At 42.9% G+C, this 21733-nt stretch overlaps 2 protein-coding genes across 2 annotated transcripts; one reads left to right on the plus strand and one right to left on the minus strand.

Moving 5' to 3' along the window:
• Positions 1-1626: 1626 nt before the first annotated feature.
• LOC118387989 (endoplasmic reticulum mannosyl-oligosaccharide 1,2-alpha-mannosidase-like) lies at positions 1627-10699 on the plus strand. The gene is made up of 5 exons (XM_035776849.2): positions 1627-1799; positions 2086-2274; positions 2759-3291; positions 4377-4508; positions 9310-10699. Exons 1-3 carry the CDS (start codon positions 1644-1646, stop codon positions 2939-2941), a joined length of 528 nt encoding a protein of 175 aa, XP_035632742.1. The 5' UTR covers positions 1627-1643; the 3' UTR covers positions 2942-3291; positions 4377-4508; positions 9310-10699.
• Positions 4756-6769, minus strand: LOC118387988 (follistatin-related protein 1-like). The gene has a single exon (XM_052525634.1). It carries the CDS (start codon positions 6589-6591, stop codon positions 5671-5673), a length of 921 nt encoding a protein of 306 aa, XP_052381594.1. The 5' UTR covers positions 6592-6769; the 3' UTR covers positions 4756-5670.
• Positions 10700-21733: the final 11034 nt, after the last annotated feature.

Below are 21733 nucleotides of genomic sequence, written 5' to 3' on the forward strand. Positions count from 1 at the left end.
AGGCTTGAGGACAAAGACTTTCCTCAAGGCTCAGATTAAAGATACGACAGATAGGAGTGTCTATAGAGCCAGCTACCATCCTCAGGAGCTTTCAATTTAAGTTGTCAATGCCAGGAGGTTTGTCATTATTGATTGATAACAATAATTTGTCCACCTCTCCTACACTAACTTTACAAAATTCAAACTTACAATGCTTTTCTTTCATTATTAGATTTATTATGCTTGAGTACGATGGCTCACTGTTGGCATTTTCTGCCTAAATTTGCCCCCTTTGCCCATTAAGTAATCATTAACATCAAACGATTTTGTGATGATTGAGCCACTTGATTCGATGAAAGGAGTTGAATTTTTCTTTCTGCCCATAATTTCATTTAAAGTACTCCAAAGTGCTTTTTCCATCATTCTTTATATAATTGATCTTGGCTTCATATTACAGTTTCTTGTTGTTGTGGTTGAGGTTAGTCACATCATTTCTCAATTTGCAGTGAATCAGCCAGTCTGATGTTCAGCCAGACTTATAAGCCACTTCTTTTGCCCCATCTCTTTCAACCATACAGTTTTTAATTTCCTCATCAATCCATGGAGGTTTAACAGTTCTAATAGTTAGTATCTTAACAGGTGCATGTTTATCAATAATTGGAAGAAGCAATGTCTGCATGCCCCTTATGAAAGACATCAGACCAGCAAATATTTTTAACATCACCCACATAAGAGTCACGGGAAAATCTTTTGTATAATCACTAATATACTATTTTAGGTCCAGCTGTTGGAACTTTGGCCTTCCTGGATTTAGCCACTATATTGTGATCACTGCATCCAATGGGTACGGATACAGCTTTAGAACAAAGTTCTCCAGTAATAGTAAACATGTGATTGATACATGTGGATGATCTTGTTCCTGTAGTGTTTGTGAACACCCTGGTAGGTTGTTTAATAACCTGAACCAGATTACAGGCACTGTTACAGTGAAAAGCTTCCTCTTGAGTGGACAGCTTGATGAAAAACCAGTCGATATTCAGGTCCCCAAGAAAGCAGACCTCTCTGTTTACTTCACATATTGTCATGATTAACCACATTTGATATTGAACCACATTTGATATTGAATTAATCTCTTGACCAATCAGGGCCATTCTGCTGTAACACTGTTCTTACTATTTGTTTACAGTTTCATATCCTTTATAATTTGTGTGTTGCTTGTTTCATGCAGGTAGTTTGCGAGGTGCCATGATCGAGGCGGACCAGGCTACAGAACCCCCACCCTCTGCACATGAGAAGGATGCAGCTGTGCCCGCTGTACTAATCAACCCTGAGGACGCTGCCCCACTGGCACGAGGTAAGTCTCTGCCACACGCAACCATCTCATACCCTCAACCATACTGTACATCTTTACCCACTCCACAGCTTGAACAGTTGTGTTTTTGGCTTCACAAATGTGCACTACCTTTCAAAAGTTTGGGGTCACTTAGAAATGTCTTTGTTTTTGAAAGAAAAGCACATTTTTCGTCCATTAAAATAACATAAAATTGGTCAGAGATACAGTGTAGACATTGTTAATGTTGTAAATTACTATTGTAGCTGGAAAAACCTGATTTTCTATGGAATATCTATATATTCCATAGAAAAGGTCTGTTTCTCTCTCTCATATGCAACGTTTGAGGAGGCGAGGAAAGTGGGTGGAAACTGAGTTGTTGATCTCTAAGAATATGGACGTGAACCTGTTTGAGAGCACCATCCGGATTGTGGGAGTCATGCTGAGCACCTACCACCTGACTGGGGATGAGATGGTCCTGGAGAAGGCTGTGAGTGACATGGGAAGGAAGGCTAGGACAGATTGTCACAGGGCTACTAGACAAGAGTAAGGTCTTTACTTCTGACTATACCTCCGTCTCTTGTTTCACACTTTAATTCCCCTGTTCACTGTTTCTCATGACTGACACTATTATCAAAGCAGGATAAAGGCTCTTCTCTTCCCTTTAAGAATGAATAAGTCAGACAAGTACCTAATTCCATTAGCTAATTTAGTAATGACCGTTGATGGTGATTGATATGTATTTTCTCGTCCTTTCTTCCCTTCTGCTCCTGTAGAAAGATATTGGGTTGAGGTTGATCCCTGCCTTCAAAACCCCCTCCAAGATCCCCTTCTCTGATGTGAACATTGGGAAGTGCACGGCCCACACACCTCGCTGGATGTCCGGCAGCACCCTGGCCGAGGTCACCAGTGTCCAGCTGGAGTTCAGAGAGTTCAGGCGTCTTACCGACGACCCTCAGTACCAGGTGAGGCCAGAGAGAGGTGCTCTGTGCCTCCTGTGGGTCATGTTGTGTTTTCTGGGATAATAATAATTTCTGCAATAATGAGTTAAACTCCTCTAACTTCAATCTATGCGGTCAGACAGATATTTTGTGTCCAGAAATGACAGATTGAACCAACGTTGGCTTTTCAATGGGGGTCATCCGTTGACAGATTATGGAGATCATTGTCTGTCAACAATTCAAGTCAACTATGAAGACATATTGTGTTTTTTGACTGACAATGATCTCCATTATCTGTCAACGGATGACCCCCATTGAAAAACCAACGTTGGTTCAATCTGTCATTTCTGGACACAAAATATCTGTCTGACCGCATAGATTGAAGTTAGAGGAGTTTAACTCATTATTGCATAGGTTTGAACTTGAGAAGAAGTTTTCCTTTGCAAAATGTTTTTCAACTGTGTGCTCTAATAATAAAGTCTTTATCAACCTGCCTATGCCTCCCTAGGAGGTGGTGAATGAGGTGATGAGGATGATCCATAAGCTGCCAGGGAAACATGACAGCCTGGTGACAATGTTCATCAACGCCAAGTGTCTTGTTCAGCCACAAAGCAGAGTTCACCCTGGGGGCCTGGGCAGACAGCTACTACGAGTACCTTCTCAAACAGTGGATACAGAGAGGGAAGACTGAACCAGAGTTGGCACCTTTCTATTCTGTTTTCAAATTCCTGGATATCCTGGTTAGAGGATTCCAGATTTCTTGCTTATTCCCTTGATTTCTTAAACCTGGGAGTTAAAGAAATGTTGCATTCTACTGTATATTTGGTTCAATCAGATCACATGATCACATTCGAGTTGAGGAGACTTGTCTTGCAGCATTACAGATAAACTAATAGAGATGAATGGGTGTGTTATGCTCAGTCTGTTGGAGGACTACCTAGAGACAGCGGAGGGGTAAAGAAGCACCTCCCGAGAACCACGGGCCCCAGCAAGCTGACCTTCATAGGGGAGCTCAACCACAACCGCTTCAACACTAAAATGGTGAGTGAGAGACTATATCAGGGTTGTCAAACGCTTCAACAAAGAGTTCTTCAACAGTGGTGGGAAAAGTACCAAATTGTTGTACTTGAGTAAAAGTAAAGATACCTTAAAGTTAGTCTCCCAGTAAAATACTACTTGAGTAAAAGTATTTGTTTTTATATATACTTAAGTATCAAAAGTAAATCTAATAAATCATAAAGTATTTTTTAAAGTATAAATCATTTAAAATTCCTTATATTAAGCAAACCAGATAGCACCATTTAATTTTTTATGTACCGATAATAAGTGTGTTTAGTGAGTCTCCTAGATCATAACCAGGGATGTTCCCTTGATAAGTGTGAATTGGACCATTTTATTTTACCAGGTAAGTTGACTGAAAACACATGGTCATTTACAGCAACGACACGGGGAATAATTACAGGGGATGAATGAGCCAATTGTAAGCTGGGGATGATTAGGAGACCATGATGGTATGAGGGCCAGATTGGGAATTTAGCCAGGACACTGAGGTTAACACCTCTACTCTTACAATTAAGTGCCATGGGAACTTTAGTGACCACAGAGAGTCAGGACACCCGTTTAACATCCCACCCGAAAGTCGCCTGTAGCACTGAGATGCAGTGCCTTAAACCAATGCCCTAATCACTGCCCTGGGGTATAATTTTTTTATACCAGAGTGGGGTGGCCCCTACTGGCCCTCCAACACCCCTTCCAGCAGCATCTGGTCTCTCATCCAGGGACCAGCCCTACTTAGCTTCAGAAGCAAGCCAGCAGTGGGATACAGGGTGGTATGCTGCTGGTTCTGGTTGTCTGTCCTCCTGATAAGCATTTGTATTTATTAAGGATCCTCATGAGCTGCTTCCAAGGCAGAAGCTACTCTTCCTGGGGGTCCAGCAACATTAAGACAATTCAATGCAACTTAAAATATTACATGACATTACATTTCATAACACCTTTCACAAGACTGTCAATGTGTATTGTTGATTTTTAAATGGCACCCTATTGCTTAAAAGTAATGCACTAAATAGACAATAGCGTGCAATTTCAGAGACCCTATGTGTGTTTGCATGTCTTTTCTCACGCAGCCTGCAGACAGACACAACTTCCTGAGACCAGAAACAGTGGGGAGTCTATTCTACCTGTACAGATTCACTCAGGAAACTAAATACAGAGACTGGGGCTGGGACATTCTAGAGAGCTTCAACAGATACACCAGGGTGAGTCCAGTGTCTTACGCCAGATAGTGCAACAGTTCTCTCTGGAACGATCTGTCTGATAACTTGCAAACTTTTATTGGATAGATCAAAAGTAATTTGGCAACAATATGCTGCATAACATTAGAAAATGTTACTAAAGTGACTTCGTCTAACAAACCCCCTGACGGTCAGAATTAATCTTAACAAAACTATAAACCTGTAGGCAATTTTTACGTTTTCTTAACTACCAAATTCTAAATAATAATAATAATAATAATAATAATAATAATAATAATAATAATATATGCCATTTAGCAGACGCTTTTATCCAAAGCGACTTACAGTCATGTGTGCATACATTCTACGTATGGGTGGTCCCGGGAATCGAACCCACTACCCTGGCATTACAAGCGCCATGCTCTACCAACTGAGCTACAGAACAGATTGAACAGATTGAACCCTGGCACCATCAGATGTTATGGGTCAATGGGTTTTTACTGTATATATTACAGATATGATATGAGTAGTAACACTGCCAGGCAAGTGTAATCACACTGTTGATGGATTTACAATGGTATTCAGGTACATTTACAACTCAGCCATGTGTTCATCCTTCATGTGATTTACTCATGTGGCCCAATAAAATACCCAGGTGTCTGGAAGAGCAGCCCTGTAAGGTCAATGCATCTGATTATGCTTTCTCGCCGAATTGCTTATCTCAACCCTCTGTGATGGGGTTGGGTATGTGACGTGGCAACTGTGAAGTCATTTGTCTTTTAACAGTAGTTCTTACAACTTGTGCTTTCCTTATTATGTCCAATTCACACACTCTTCTCTTTTCTATAGATGACCTCATTTGACTGACAGAAAACAAAAACAACAAATTAACTCAAATGAATACAAATATTACCCCACCACTAGGTGACATGGATTCTTACCAAGTCTTCGGAGTGTTACTCAAATAGGATAACATGACTGTGTTTGACGGTACGGTACACACAATTAAACTAGTCTCCCCTATACACAATAATATTACAATAGACATTGGTACAGTTTTTAAAAAATCATAATAATTAACATTTTAAATCTAAAAACAATCATTCCTTTAGCAACAGTACAAGCTCCAAAGCTTCAGCCAGATAGTGATTGTTGATGGTGGGACTGAAAAAGGTCTCTCTCTCTCTCAAATGTCCTTAGTGCTCACTTTCATCTTCTCCACAGTTTCCTGATGTTTATTGAGCTCAGCCACTCGCCGTGTCCACTCCTCCTCTGTCATCTCCTGGTCAGCACCTTCAGTCTTCTCCACAGCAGGCACCTTATCTTCACAGGTCACAGCTGTGCAGACCCAGTTCCCACAGGCACAGACACAGCGGTTACACTCCACCTGAGTCTCTGCCCCGTCCTCATAGGTCTCATCCTCCAGGGCACACTTTCTCTCTGGTGGGTTGAAGCCAGGCTTGAAGCAGTTTAGGAACTCATCGAAGCTCAACTTCCAGTCCGTGTTCTCGTCTGAGAGCTCGATGAGGGCATCCACACACAGGCTCCTGAGCAGGCGGTTGTTCTCCTCGTCAGCATGTGACGTAATGTTGATGGCTGTTTCGTTGTGCTGGAGGAACTTAAGGAACTCAGTGGAATCCAGCTGGGAGTCTCCATTGTCATAGTCCTTAAAGTACTTGAGCAGGATGTTGGAGAAGTTGGAGCCCTTGGCGAACCAGCCGTCAGGGATCACCTCATTCTGCAGCCACTGGATGACCCGGCTGCGCAACTCGTTCCTGTTGGCCAGGTAGCACACGATTGGGCTAGCATTTTTCTCTTCACAGTGACCGTCGTGGTACACCTGGATCTTTAGGCCGGTCAGGCAGGCGTCGCGGTGGAGCTCACAGTGGTTGCGGTACGTCTTACCATTACTGCCACACACAGAGCGCTTGTGAGGTTTACATTGCTCGATGCACAGGCAGGAAGGTTCCCCTTTCTCTGTCACAGCACACTCCCTGCCAGCCCCACAGAATACATTGGCACACACCCTGGACTTGCTCTTCCCCTCCTCGGCATGACAGCAAACGACTGCGACTAGTAGACACAAAAGGACACTTCGAAACATCATGTTAGCGGGTGATGACCCAAAGGCAAAGGGGAGACGGCAGTGTTCCGACTGAGACAAAGGAGGAGAGGAAAATTAGATTGGCGAAATCTGAGCACCACGGAGGAATTTCCCCGTCTGTCTCCCCCTTCTGTGACTTGGCCAATAGAGCTCGATGCACTCGAATCGGGACGGAGAAACTGCAGCAAGAAGTGAAGTGCTCAAGGATGGACAAACGACGTGGAGAGGGTTGATTCAACGTTTAATGTTATCTACATCAAGCTAAGGAGTTTTGTGGTTGAGGAAGCAGTATTTATTACGTATGAAATAATAGCTAGCTTGGTTGTTAGCTGAGCTAGTCTCACTGGCTGAGTTAAGAAGCCAAATGAGCTAAATTATGAGAACAGTCCCATAATTTTGTGCAGGTCAACTTTATTAGCATGCTGGCTAACTAGCTACCGTAAGGGCCATTTAAACAAGCTAGCACATTTATGTCAGTAAGCTGTGTTCTGCTAAATACAAAAAGTTTGATCAGCTGACAGACTGGTGCATGGTTTCAGATAGCCATTGAATCTGCCAGCTGGTTCATAGCGTGTCAATGCGAGAATGCAGTTATTTCTAAAACCCAGATCCTACTTTCATGCGGATGCAGAGGAATCTTTATTGTTAAAGATTAGCGCTACGATTTGCATGATAGATGGCTCATGGCAATGCAGTCTCGTTAGAATGACACCATCTGTCGGAAGACAATAGGGTGAGTCTACTAGAAATTCTCAATAAACATAATCATCTGAGTTGTGATACCAATGCCGCCTTCTCAAGGGATCCTGCATGACTCACTGTGGGGTTGTTCCATGTCATTTCAGCAAGCCATGACACCCACCATTTCAGATTGTTCTGAAATAATTTATGTAGTTAAGAAAAGACAAGATTAGCATTCCTGCAACTGTATTATTTTTAAATCTAATTTGATCTCTGAGAAATTGAGCGAATTGATTGCACCCAAATTGACCATTTTAATTTATAGGATTCTTATAACATTCAATAAATAGGGTACTTAACATTTGATTTGGACCAAGGAATTTCCCCCCCAAAATAAAAAGCCACTCCTATCCCACCCTAAAAACGAGTATACAGTATCCGTTCTCTATGTCTGACAAGTAGTATGGAGCTGTGGCTCTCAGTATTTTTCTTCATCCTATCTAATGTATCTCAGTTTTTTTCCCCGTTTGTCATTAAGGTTAGATTTATATCCCATCCTACATCCTGATATTACCAAGTTCTGAATGCTGCTGTTCCTACTTAGGTGATTTTTTTGAAGAACGTCTCAATATTATGGGTAATAGTTCACACAAATGACAGAAAGACAGATTGGTTTCCTTACCCTGTAAGCAGTTTATGGACAAGGTATGAGGGCAACCCATGCTTTGGTTTTGTTTATCTGGACCATGTTTCAAATGCTAACTTTTTATATCCAAATAATCTATAAGTAAGTTCTTTGAGTTATACATCATTTTTTTTTTTTAACTTCAGGATGATTTGGACATGAAGCGTGAACATGCTTATAGAGGTACCATTGACCTGCATGGGATTTGTGCCACAAATATGTATTTTTGTAATTTGGGTGAACTATTCATTTAAAGAAAAAATCACCTGGAACAGCATTATCTAGTGGTCTGAACCTGGTAATATCAGGAGGTAGGATGGGACATAAACTTAACAACTTAATAATTAATTTAGCTGAACAGGGTAAAAAAACATCACCAAAATCCTCTGGGAATACATTACATAGGATGAAGAAACAATACTTAAAGCTGCAGCTTCATAATACTTGTCAGACATAGAGAACTGATACTATATACTAGTTTTCGGGGTGGGATTGGTGTGGAGCGTCCGTATGTGGCTTTTGACCATTTCTTTTGGTTTCCTCCTGTCTAACTCATTTGTTAGAAAAACTTTTCTTCAAGTGCAGTCCATCAAAAAAAACATCAAGAGCTATGATGAAACTGGCTCTCATGAGGACCGCCACAGGAAGGGAAGAACCAGAGTTACCTCTGCTGCAGAGGATAAGTTCATTAGAGGTAACTTCACCTCAGATTGCATCCCAAATAAATTATTCGCAGAGTTTAAGTAACAGACACATCTCAACATCAACTGCTCAGAGGATATTGTGTGAATCAGGCCTTCATGGACTAATTGCTGCAAAGAAACTAGTTCTAAAGGAAACCAATAATAAAAAGAGAATTGCTTGGGCCAAGAAACAGGAGCAATGGACATTAGACCAGTGAAAATCTGTCCTTTGGTCTGATGAGTCCACATTTGAGATTTTTAGTTCCAACTGCCGTGTCTTTGTGAGACGCAGACCAGGTTTGGTTCCCACCATGAAGGAGCATGGAGGAGGAGATGTGATGGGGGTGCTTTGCTGCTGACGCTGTCAGTGATTTATTTAGAATTCAAGGCACACTTAACCAGCATGACTACCATGGAGGAGGAGATGTGATGTGTGGGGGTGCTTTGCTGCAGACACTGTCAGTGATTTATTTAGAATTCAAGGCACACTTAACCAGCATGACTACCATGGAGGAGGAGATGTGATGTGTGGGGGTGCTTTGCTGCAGACACTGTCAGTGATTTCTTTAGAATTCAAGGCACACTTAACCAGCATGGCTACCACAGCATTCTGAAGTGATACGCCATCCCTTCTGGTTTGTGCTTAGTTGACTATAATTCGTTTTTCAACAGGACACCACCAGGCTGTGTAAGGGCTATTTGACCAAGGAGGAGAGTGATGGAGTGCTGCATCAGGCCTCCACAATCACCCGACCTCAACCGAATTGAGATGGTTTGGGATGAGTTGGACCACAGAGTGAAGGACAAACAGCCGACAAGTGCTTAGTATATGTGGGAACTCCTTCAAGACAGCTGGAAAAGCATTCCAGGTGAAGCTGGTTGAGAGAATGCCAAGAGTGTGTAAAGCTGTCATCAAGGCAAAGGGTGGCTAGTTTTAAGAATAACTTTGTTGGTTACTACATGATTCCATATGTGTTATTTCATAGTTTTGATGTCTTCTCTATTATTCTACAATGTAAAAAATAGTAACCTGGAGCTGCTCAGCCTGGACAAGTATGTGTTCAACACCGAGGCCCACCCACTACCCATCTGGCAATCTCCTCCGGTCTGAGACATGAAGAGATGTCATAGAGGAGTAACTTACCACCAAGATCCTGGTTTGAACCTCCTTTCTAGGGTTTAGAAGCCAAACGGCTGCCTTCTTCTCAAGGGTTCCTGCTTGACTCACTGTGGTGTGCCGGTGCACAGTCAAAGACTCAATAGGCTTTCAAGTGGAGAAGTTTGGGTTTATCCTGGGATCGGGGCGATGCCATAGAGCTGGTCTCTGTTGTACTAAGGATTTGTAATTTGAGAAGATGGGTGGCTTGCTTTTCAGTTCAAAAGAAACAAGACGACAGGTCTACGAAATTAACTTAAAATATACTACATGTAGGTTTATTGCAGAGGTGGGATGAGGAGAGAAATTAGACTAAGCCTCCCCAGGTACCTGTTTGATTATTTTCTAACACAGACAGTAATATCATCCTCTCCCTTCCCGTCCCTGACGGGCTGACAAAGAATATTAAATATGGTGGAAATACCTCAAGTTGGTCATGGTTTTGTACAGATTGTTCCTGTACATTTATGTTCAAGCATGAGTCACCTTGAAGAAGTGAATACTGAATACATCGGTTGGCATGTTGAGAGCCTATAATGGTAGAGGAAACGCTCCTATCTCAAGGCTCTTTCACTAGTCCCTCTCATTGATAGGCATTACTGTCACGTGACCTTAGTTCCTTTATTTTTGTCTGTGTTTTAGTATGGTCAGGGCGTGAGTTGGGGTGGGCAGTCTGTTTGTTTTTCTATGTTGGTTTTTGTGTTCGGCCTAGTATGGTTCTCAATCAGAGTCAGCTGTCAATTGTTGTCCCTGATTGAGAATCATACTTAGGTAGCCTGGGTTTCACTTTTGGTTTGTGGGTGTTTGTTTTCCGTGTGAGTGTTTGGTCCACACGGTACTGTTTCAGTTTTCGTTCGTTCACTTTATTGTTTTGTATTTCAGTGTTCATTTCATTAAATATTACATCATGAACACTTACCACGCTGTGCTTTGGTCCGATCCTTCTTCCACCTCTGAATGCCGTTACAATTACCACAGAAATAGAATGAGTAGAATGGTCTCCATTCAAATCAATGATGCCGTAATGCCGTACAGTTTTTTGTGAGCACTTATGAGAAGTCTAACTGTCCCGTATCATGGGATTGTATGAAGGGTAATTGAGAGTGTAATGTCTTCTAGGCAATGAAGTAATGGTCAGTTTGGATAATGTGATTTATCCAATGCAGACATAATTGGTGTAGCTAAATAACTCAATATTGTTATGTGATGAGAATTTAATGCAGATTTTATTTGGGCCAATATGTCTGTATCTGTCTCATCATGAGGGAGTTCAAGTTTACGCAATCGACCTGTAGGCTCGTCTCTCATGACTGAACTGTGAGATTTGGGTTCCGAGATGAATCAACATGCCACTGCCTAATTAAAGTGATGTGCTGCCACACAGCATTCTCATGTTTTAGATGTTTTGCTTCTGGGTAGAATATTTTCTTGTTTGCTTGAATTAAATCTACAAACCCAGACTCCTCATCAGTCAGGAGTATTATCAGAATTGGGCTAATGAAATACCAGAATTAATATAGACTAGTCAGTCCCTATGAGAAGGGTACTTGTTTTCTTGAGGTATGGGTGATAATGGTTCATGTTTTCCTTACAAGTTTAGGTTTTATTAGTGCCTTCAGAAAGTATTCATACCACTTGACTTATTCTACATTACAGCCTGAATTCTCACCCATCCACACACACTACCCCATAATAGCAAAGTGAAAACATTTTTTTTTCTTCACGTTTGTGTTTGAAATATCAAATGTACATAAGTTCACACCCCTGAGTCAATGCTTTTTAGAAGCTCCTTTGGCAGCGATTAGAGCTTCATATCTTTCTGGGTCAGTCTTGAAGAGCTTTCCACACCTGTATCGTGCAACATTTGCCCATTATTAAATTATGAAAATTCTTTAAGCTCTGTCAAATTGGTTGGTGATCATTGCTAGACAACCATTTTCAGTTCTTGCCATAGATGTTCAAGTAGATTTAAGTCAATACTATAACTCGGCCACTTAGGAACATTCACTGTCTTCTTGGTAAGCAACTCCAGTGCAGATTTGGCCTTGTGTTTTAGGTTACTGACCTACTGAAAGGTGAATTTATCACCCCGTGTCTGTTGGAAAGCAGACTGAACCAGGATTTTGCCTGAGCTTAGCTCCATTCTTTTTCTTTTTTTATCCTGCAACACTCCCCAGGCCTTAACAATTACAAGCATACACATAACATGATGACGCCACCACTATGCATAAAAATATGGAGAGTGGTACTCAGTAATGTGTTGTATTGGATTTGCTGCAAACATAGCACTTTGTATTCAGGTCAAATTTTATTTTGCAGTATTACTTTAGTGCCTTGTTGTAAACAAGATGCATGTTTTTGAATATTTAAATTGTGTACAGGCTTCCTTCTTTTCACTCTGTCAATTAGGTTAGTATTGTGGAGTGACTACAATGTTGTTGGTCCATCCTCAGTTTTTTCCTATCACAGCCATTAAACTCTGTAATTAAAGTCACCATTGGCCTCGTGGTGAAATCCCTGAGCGGTTTCCTTCCAGAGTTAGGGAGAACTGTATCTTTGTAGTGACTGGGTATATTGACACACCATCTAAAGTGTAATTAATAACTTCACCATGCTCAATGGGATATTCAATGTCTGTTTGTTTTTTTATCTAGCAATAGATGCCCTTCTTTGCGAGGCATTGGACAACTTCCCTGGTCTTTATGGTTTAATCTGTGTTTGAAATGCACTGCTTGACTGAAGGACTTTACAGATAATTATGTGTGGGATATAGAGATGTGGTAGTCATTCATTTCTATATTTTCTTTTTACACTATTATTGCACACTTTTATCCATGCAACTTATGTGACTTGTTAAGCACATTTTTACACCTGAGCTTATTTAGGCTTGTCATAAGTGGTTGAATACTTGACTCAAGACATTTCAGCTTTACATTTGTTATTCATTTGTAAAAATTTCAAAAAACATAATTCCACTTTGACAATATAGGTTGTGTATAGGCCAGTGACAAAACATCTAAATGTAATCAGTTTTAAATTTAGGCTGTAACAACAAAATGTGTAAAAGGTAAAGGGGTGTGAATACTTGCTGAAGGCGCTGTACATGGTATACACCATTCAACAAAACACTTACTTGCAGGTTCCTTCTCGATAATAATAATGAAATAATACACAAATAAAGTTCATGGCTCAGTAGAATCTAATAAATATTTTAGCATAAGTATAATAGAGGAAGGATGGGGAAAAAACAGAACTCAGTAAAAGTGTCTGAAAACAAACAATACCTCACAGTGATGGGGTGCAAGGATCTGAACTAAATGGTGTGGGATTATGACATACAGGTGTGTGAACAGGTGATTAGAATTCAGGTGATTGGGCTCTGGAGAGTGAGCTGGAAAGTGGGTTGCGTTCCGGGGATCTAAGTGTTTGGGAGTGTGAGTTGGACACAGATGTTACAAAGTGTTTTAAATTATGAACAGTTTGTGGCTGGGGTGTGTGGTGTCCTTGGTGATGCTGCCGGACTTCCTCAGCCACCTTTTCATGTAGATGTCCTGGATGGGTGGGAACATAGTTAGTTAGGCATACAATACGCCCAATCATGAAATGGTTGTTTCCCCCAATTGTATGCTGTGCCTGCTGAAGCGATGTTAAGTCATTAGTTATTTATGTAGAGCACTTTGGCCAGGGAGATGTCTCCTTATAGCTCCCTATTTTGGGGATTCAAGTAAAATATTGAGTGGGATTATGTGTAAATATTTTGTGGGCATTGCTTTTAAATTGTCTACTGAATGTTGTGATTGTGCTCACATTTTTACATTTACATTTAAGTCATTTAGCAGACGCTCTTATCCAGAGCGACTTACAAATTGGTGCATACACCTTATGGCATCCAGTGGAACAGCCACTTGCATCTAAATCTTTTTTTTGGGGGAGAGAAGGGGGGTGAGAAGGATTACTTACCCTTACTTACCCTATCCTAGGTATTCCTTGAAGAGGTGGGGTTTCAGGTGTCTCCGGAAGGTGGTGATTGACTCCGCTGTCCTGGCGTCGTGAGGGAGTTTGTTCCACCATTGGGGGCCAGAGCAGCGAACAGTTTTGACTGGGCTGAGCGGGAACTGTACTTCCTCAGTGGTAGGGAGGCGAGCAGGCCAGAGGTGGATGAACGCAGTGCCCTTGTTTGGGTGTAGGGCCTGATCAGAGCCTGGAGGTACTGAGGTGCCGTTCCCCTCACAGCTCCGTAGGCAAGCACCATGGTCTTGTAGCGGATGCGAGCTTCAACTGGAAGCCAGTGGAGAGAGCGGAGGAGCGGGGTGACGTGCGAGAACTTGGGAAGGTTGAACACCAGACGGGCTGCGGCGTTCTGGATGAGTTGTAGGGGTTTAATGGCACAGGCAGGGAGCCCAGCCAACAGCGAGTTGCAGTAATCAAGACGGGAGATGACAAGTGCCTGGATTAGGACCTGCGCCGCTTCCTGTGTGAGGCAGGGTCGTACTCTGCGGATGTTGTAGAGCATGAACCTACAGGAACGGGACACCGCCTTGATGTTAGTTGAGAACGTCAGGGTGTTGTCCAGGATCACGCCAAGGTTCTTAGCGCTCTGGGAGGAGGACACAATGGAGTTGTCAACCGTGATGGCGAGATCATGGAACGGGCAGTCCTTCCCGGGAGGAAGAGGAGCTCCGTCTTGCTGAGGTTCAGCTTGAGGTGGTGATCCGTCATCCACACTGATATGTCTGCCAGACATGCAGAGATGCGATTCGCCACCTGGTCATCAGAAGGGGGAAAGGAGAAGATTAATTGTGTGTCGTCTGCATAGCAATGATAGGAGAGACCATGTGAGGTTATGACAGAGCCAAGTGACTTGGTGTATAGCGAGAATAAGAGAGGGCCTAGAACAGAGCCCTGGGGGACACCAGTGGTGAGAGCGCGTGGTGAAGAGACAGATTGTCGCCACGCCACCTGGTAGGAGCGACCTGTCAGGTAGGACGCAATCCAAGCGTGGGCCGCGCCGGAGATGCCCAACTCGGAGAGGGTGGAGAGGAGGATCTGATGGTTCACAGTATCGAAGGCAGCCGATAGGTCTAGAAGGATGAGAGCAGAGGAGAGAGTTAGCTTTAGCAGTGCGGAGCGCCTCCGTGATACAGAGAAGAGCAGTCTCAGTTGAATGACTAGTCTTGAAACCTGACTGATTTGGATCAAGAAGGTCATTCTGAGAGATAGCGGTAGAGCTGGCCAAGGACGGCACGCTCAAGAGTTTTGGAGAGAAAAGAGAGAAGGGATACTGGTCTGTAGTTGTTGACATCGGAGGGATCGAGTGTAGGTTTTTTCAGAAGGGGTGCAACTCTCGCTCTCTTGAAGACGGGAGGGACGTAGCCAGCGGTCAGGGATGAGTTGATGAGCGAGGTGAGGTAAGGGAGAAGGTCTCCGGAAATGGTCTGGAGAAGAGAGGAGGGGATAGGGTCAAGCGGGCAGGTTGTTGGGCGGCCGGCCGTCACAAGACGCGAGATTTCATCTGGAGAGAGAGGGGAGAAAGAGGTCAGAGCATAGGGTAGGGCAGTGTGAGCAGAACCATTTAGTTTGACTTAGCAAACGAGGATCGGATGTCGTCGACCTTCTTTTCAAAATGGTTGACGAAGTCATCTGCAGAGAGGGAGGAGGGGGGGAGGATTCAGGAGGGAGGAGAAGGTGGCAAAGAGCTTCCTAGGGTTAGAGTGCTTGGAATTTAGAATGGTAGAAAGTGGCTTTAGCAGCAGAGACAGAGGAGGAAAATGTAGAGAGGAGGGAGTGAAAGGATGCCAGGTCCGCAGGGAGGCGAAGTTTTCCTCCATTTCCGCTCGGCTGCCCGGAGCCCTGTTCTGTGAGCTTGAGTCGTTTGGAGCGGGAGGGGAGGACCGAGCCGGCCTGGAGGATAGGGGACATAGAGAGTCAAAGGATGCAGTAAGGGAGGAGAGGAGGGTTGAGGAGGCAGAATCAGGAGATAGGTTGGAGAAAGTTTGAGCAGAGGGAAGAGATGATAGGATGGAAGAGGAGAGAGTAGCGGGGGAGAGAGAGCGAAGGTTGGGGCGGCGCGATACCATCCGAGTAGGGGCAGTGTGGGAAGTGTTGGATGAGAGCGAGAGGGAAAAGGATACAAGGTAGTGGTCGGAGACTTGGAGGGGAGTTGCAATGATGATGTGTTAAGCAACAGTGTCACTTCTGCTTCTCCCAGTATGCAATATGTAAACCGTGAGGTGGAGAGATGGTGTGTCCCAAATGGCACCCTATTCCCTATATGGTGCACTACATTACCAGAGCCCTGGTCAAATGTAGTGCACTATATAGAAATAGGTTTCCATTTCAGATGCACCCATAGTTTGCCCTGAAGTCACACTAGTTGTCTGACATTAATTGCTCAATTGAATTGGCCTAAGACATGGCTCATATTGTGCTTCTGTTTGTGTTTAACTATAATTATTCTAGTTGATCAACTGCTGTATATTTCAAAATACATAATTTAGCCAAGCACAACCTAAGATAAATAGCTACAGAAGGCTATATTGCATCAGCTTCTGTTTCATACTCCAGGCAGACATTGTCCTTAAAGGGACACTTCAGGATTTTAAGGATTTGATAAAGGAGGCCCTTTATCTACTTTCCCAAAGTCAGATGAACTCGTGGATACCATTTTTATGTCTCTGTGCCGAGTAAGAAGGAAGTTTGAGGTAGTTTCAGAGCCAAAGCTAACTAGCGTTAGCACAGTAACTGGAGGTGTATGGTACCTCACTGCGCTAACGCTAGTTAGCAATTATGCTAGTGCTAGTTAGCAACTTCCTTCAAACTGCACGCCGAGATATGAGATATGATCTGAGTGATGAAGTACATAAAGGGCCTCATTGCCAAAGTCCTGAAGTATCCCTTTAAACTGCACTAGGATCAGATTTTTCTGTGCCCCAATCCTGACCTCAACCATCAGGACTTGAACAGGCAGACCTGGCCCTGCACCAGTGCTTGGCAGCATCCTCCTCCATCATCCACTGCACAGCTTACCTTCCCTACCACCTTTGTGGTGTGTTGGGAGTTTTTCTAGTGTCTCTCTAATGTTGTACCTTCCAAGCCATAGTGACTAGCGAGTGGCAGCTTCCTCAGATAAGCACTCAGTGTGCTGTTCCTATAATTGCTTCTCTCAGCTTTGGCCCCAGCCGGGCTCTAAACTCAAATATTCATGATCGCCATGTGTGCTAAGTTGGTGTGAGGTTTAAAGATTGGAGGGGATTAAAGCGATAGAGCTGGGAAAAGGAACAGAGTCATTTGTCACCATGGAAAATACTTCATTACTCTATTCAGAAAGTTTCAGAAAGGTCCTTTTATATTTAACACAAATCCAGACCTCCATGGGTTGATATTTGATTTCCATTGATAATTTTTGTATGATTTCGTTGTCAGCACATTCAACTATGTAAAGAAAAAAATATTTAATATGAATATTTCATTAATTCAGATCTAGGATGTGTTATTTTAGTGTTCCCTTTATTTTTTTGAGCAGTGTATATACAAAAATAAGACTCGTAAATATCAAAAAGAAGTAACAAAGAGAGAAACAAATGTGTGTTGATTTGGCACTCGAGCATCAATACATTACCCATCCCCCAACACTGTCAACCAAGTGTCAAGACTAAACCAATTCACCTTGGTGGTGTGCAGACTGGTTTTATATTATTCGCAATGATTTTTCACAAACCAGAAGAAATGCAACAATATGTATGTGAAACTATATATTCACAGACCTTCCCAGCAGTAGCCTGCCGAGCTCACAAACTAGAATCAGGGTGCCCTGTCCGACAAGGTTAATTGATCCACAGTCCCACATGGTGACATGATACCATTGAAGTGACGTGCAAATGAGCGATAGAAAACCAATCGCACAAATGTTACCATAACAAAGAATTTTGTGCGGGTGCCCCGTGCCGCCCCCGGCAAGATGCCGCCCTAGGTGGCTGCCCATATACCTAAATATACCTAAATCCGCCACTGGTTACGTGCACCAGCGCTTCATCGGACTCACCTGGACTCATTATTGATTGCCTCCCATATATCTGTCATTTCCTCAGTTTCATTCCCGTTTCTGCATTGATGTTGTTTTGTTTCTCTTGTCCAGGCGCTGTTCTTGTTTAGTTTCATGTCTATTTATGATTAATTCCTCACCCTGTACTTGCTTCCCGTCTCCCAGCGTCTGGTTACGGAACCGTTACAGAATGCAGACACCACAATTGGAAGCATCAATTATTATTATTTTTTGTGTTTTTTTTGTTGGTGATGTTGGGTCCGGGTGCCGCTGCCGAAGCAACCGGGCATGCCTCAGCCGGTTCGTCGGGCTCCCACGCCTCGACCGGCTCGTCGGGCTCCCGCACCTCGGCCGGCTCGTCGGGCTCCGGCCCATCATGCTCGCCCATGTAGGACGCCAGGTGGTGCCACTAGAGGGGGGTACTGTCACGTCTGCTCCCACTTCCCCTCTAGTGCTCGAGGTCGCCAGGCTGCTCATCATTGCGCACACCTGTCCATCGTTCATTGGACTCACCTGGACTCCATCATGTCATTGATTGTCTCCCCTATATCTGTCACCTGCTCCTGCTTCATGTCTACAAACGTGAGTGCCACGGGGCGGTAATCATTTAGGCAGGTTACTTTCGCTTCCTTGGGCACAGGGACTATGGTGGTCTGCTTGAAACATGTAGGTATTACAGACTTGGTCAGGGAGAGGTTGAAAATGTCAGTGAAGACACTTGCCAGTTGGTCCGCGCATGCTTTGAGTACACATCCTGGTAATCCATCTGGCCCAGCGGCTTTGTGAATGTTGACCTGTTTAAAGGTTTTGTTCACATCGGCTACCGAGAGCGTTATCACACAGTCATCCAGAACAGCTGGTGTTCTCATGCATGCTTCAGTGTTACTTGCCTCGAAGCGAGCATAAAATATATTTGGCTCATCTGGTAGGCTCGTGTCAATGGGCAGCTCGCGTCTGGGTTTCCCTTTGTAGTCCGTAATAGTTTTCAAGTCCTGCCACATCCGACGAGCGTCAGAGCCGGTGTAGTAGGATTTAATCTTAATCCTGTATTGACGCTTTGCTTGTTTGATGGTTTGTCTGAGGGCATAGCGGGATTTCTTATAATCGTCCGGATTAGTCTCCCGCTCCTTGAAAGCGGCAGCTCTAGCCTTTAGCTCGATGCGGATGTTGTCTGTAATCCATGGCTTCTGTTTGGGATATGTACGTACAGTCACTGTGGGGACGACGTCATCGATGCACTTATTGATGAAGCCGATGACTGAGGTGGTGTATTCCTCAATGCCACTGGATGAATTCTGGAACATATTCCAGTCTGTGCTAGAAAAAACAGTCCTGGAGCTTAGCTATATCTGACCACTTCCATTTTGAGCGGGTCACTGGTACTTCTTGCTTTAGTTTTTGCTTGTAAGCAGGAATCAGGAGGATATAATTATGGTCAGATTTACCAAATGAACGGCGGGGGAGAGCTTTGTATGCATCTCTGTGTGTGGAGTAAAGGTGGTCTAGGATTTTTTTCCCCTTGGTTGCACATGTGACATGCTGGTAAAAATTTGGTAAAACTGATTTAAGTTTGCCTGCATTAAAGTCCATGGCCACTAGGAGCGCCGCTCCTGGGTGAGCATTTTCTTCTTCGCTTATGGCCTTATAGAGTTGTTTGAGAGCGGTCTTAGTGCCAGCTTTGGTTTGTGATGGTAAATAGATGGTTACGAATAATACAGATGAGAACTCTCTTGTTAGATAATGTGCAGCTTTACAAAAGGTATTCTACCTCAGGTGAGCAACACCTCAATACTTCTTTAATAATATTAGACATTGCGCACCTGTTGTTACTGATAAAAAGACACACACCCCCACCCCTCGTCTTACCTAAGGTAGCGTCTCTGTTCTGCCGGTGCATGGAAAATCCCGCTAGGTGAAACATAAGATTTTGCAGTTTTTAATGTCCTGTTGGTAGGATAACGTAACTTAACTTCATCAATTTTTCAATGATTGCACGTTAGCAAGAAGAATGGAAGGCATTGGGAGTTTACTTGCTCGCCTACGGATTCTCAGAAGGATCCCCGATCTGCGTCCCCTTTTCCAGCATCTTTTCTTCACGCAAAAGGTGTGGATCTGTTCCAGTGAAAGCAGGATATCCTTCTCGTCGGACTTGTTAAAGGAAAAGGTTTCTTTTCACAAGGTGTACCTGTGTAATGATCATGCTGTTTAATCAGCTTCTTGATATGTCACACTTGTCAAGTGGCTGGATGATATTGGCTAGTGTGTAATGCTCACTAACAGGGATGTAAACACATTTGTGCACAAAATTTGAGATAAGCTTTAAGTGCATATGGAACTTTTCTGGGATCTTTTATTTCAGCTCATAAAACATGGGGCCAACATTTAACATGTTGCGTTTATATTTTTGTTCAGTTTAGTAAAGGCTGAAGGGATCCTAAAATTGTTTTAGAGGTTAATCTTTGGGCTAGGTGTCCCGCTAGCGGGATAATTCCGGCAACATCCGGTGAAATTGGAGAGCGCCAAATTCAAATGACAAAATAGTAATATTAAACATTCATGAACATACAAGTATCTTACATCATTTAGAAGCTTAACTTCTTGTTAATCCAACTGCATTGTCAGATTTCAAAAAGGCTTTACGGCGAAAGCATACCATGAGATCATCTGAGGACAGTGCCCCACATCAAAATACATTTTTGAACCAGCACCGGCTTCACAAAAATCACAAATAGCGATAAAATAAATAACTTACCTTTGAAGATCTTCCTCTGTTTGCAATCCCAAGGGTCCCAGCTACACAATGAATATTTGCTTTGCTCGATAAAGTCTTCTTTGTATCCAAAAAAGTCTGTTTAGTTGGTGTCATTGATTTCGGTAATCCACTCCTTCAACATGCATACAAAGGAATCCAAAAAGCTACCGGTAAACTTCGTCCAAACAAGTGAAACAATGTTTCTATGCAATCCTCAGGTACCCTAATATGTAAATAAATTATCATATTTCAGACAGAAAGAACGGTGTCCAATAGGAAAGTCAAATAACGAAGAGTGCACCCTCATTCATGCGCGCCAAAAGCCTACCTTTCCCGATGACAACACCTTGGATAAACTACAACTACTCATTTGTTTTTCAAGAAACAAGCCTGAAACCCAGTATAAAGACTGTTGACATCTAGTGGAAACCATAGCTTCTGGGAGGAATTTTGATATATAGACCCATAGACTTCCATTGGAATGGTCTGTGACCTCCAAAGAAAAATGGATGGATTTTCCTCAGGTTTTCACCTGCCATATCAGTTCTGTCATACATACATTATTTTTAACAGTTTTAGAAACTTCAATGTATTTTCTATCTAATTCTACCAATTATATTCATATCCTAGCCTCTGGGCCTGAGTAACAGGCAGTTTACTTTGGGCATGTCAGTCAGGCAGAGATTCAGTATACTGCCCCCTAGCCCGAAGAAGTTTTAAAACTAATCTGGGGTTTATATCCATAAGTGACTTTTCGGTGTGCAAATTATGACTCGGTCCCGGCTTTTAAAGTAAACATTTACTTTGAAATCGTTCCTGTTAAAAAAACCTAACTGCATACTTGAAGTGTGTCTGAAAGTGGGCGTGGTGAAAGAAGTGGGTGGATCAACAGCGATGTGTCAGGGTGTAACATCAGCGCTCCATTATTGGACGGTTTGGATTGAGCGGTGTTGTTTTTCATGATTTATTATGCTCAGTTAGGCTGTTATTATTTACCGTACTGCGAGAGTTTGGACTTCTGTTTTGAAGCCAGAGGATGAGTCTGAGTTCTATTTCCCTGTAACAAATAAAACATTCTTCATTTTTAGTTATTAAAACTGATGATTGTTTATTTTCCATTAAAAGTACAGATGATGGGTGTATTGTT

The sequence above is a fragment of the Oncorhynchus keta genome, chromosome 9 (assembly GCF_023373465.1).
Source record: "Oncorhynchus keta strain PuntledgeMale-10-30-2019 chromosome 9, Oket_V2, whole genome shotgun sequence".
Classification (NCBI taxonomy): domain Eukaryota; kingdom Metazoa; phylum Chordata; class Actinopteri; order Salmoniformes; family Salmonidae; genus Oncorhynchus; species Oncorhynchus keta.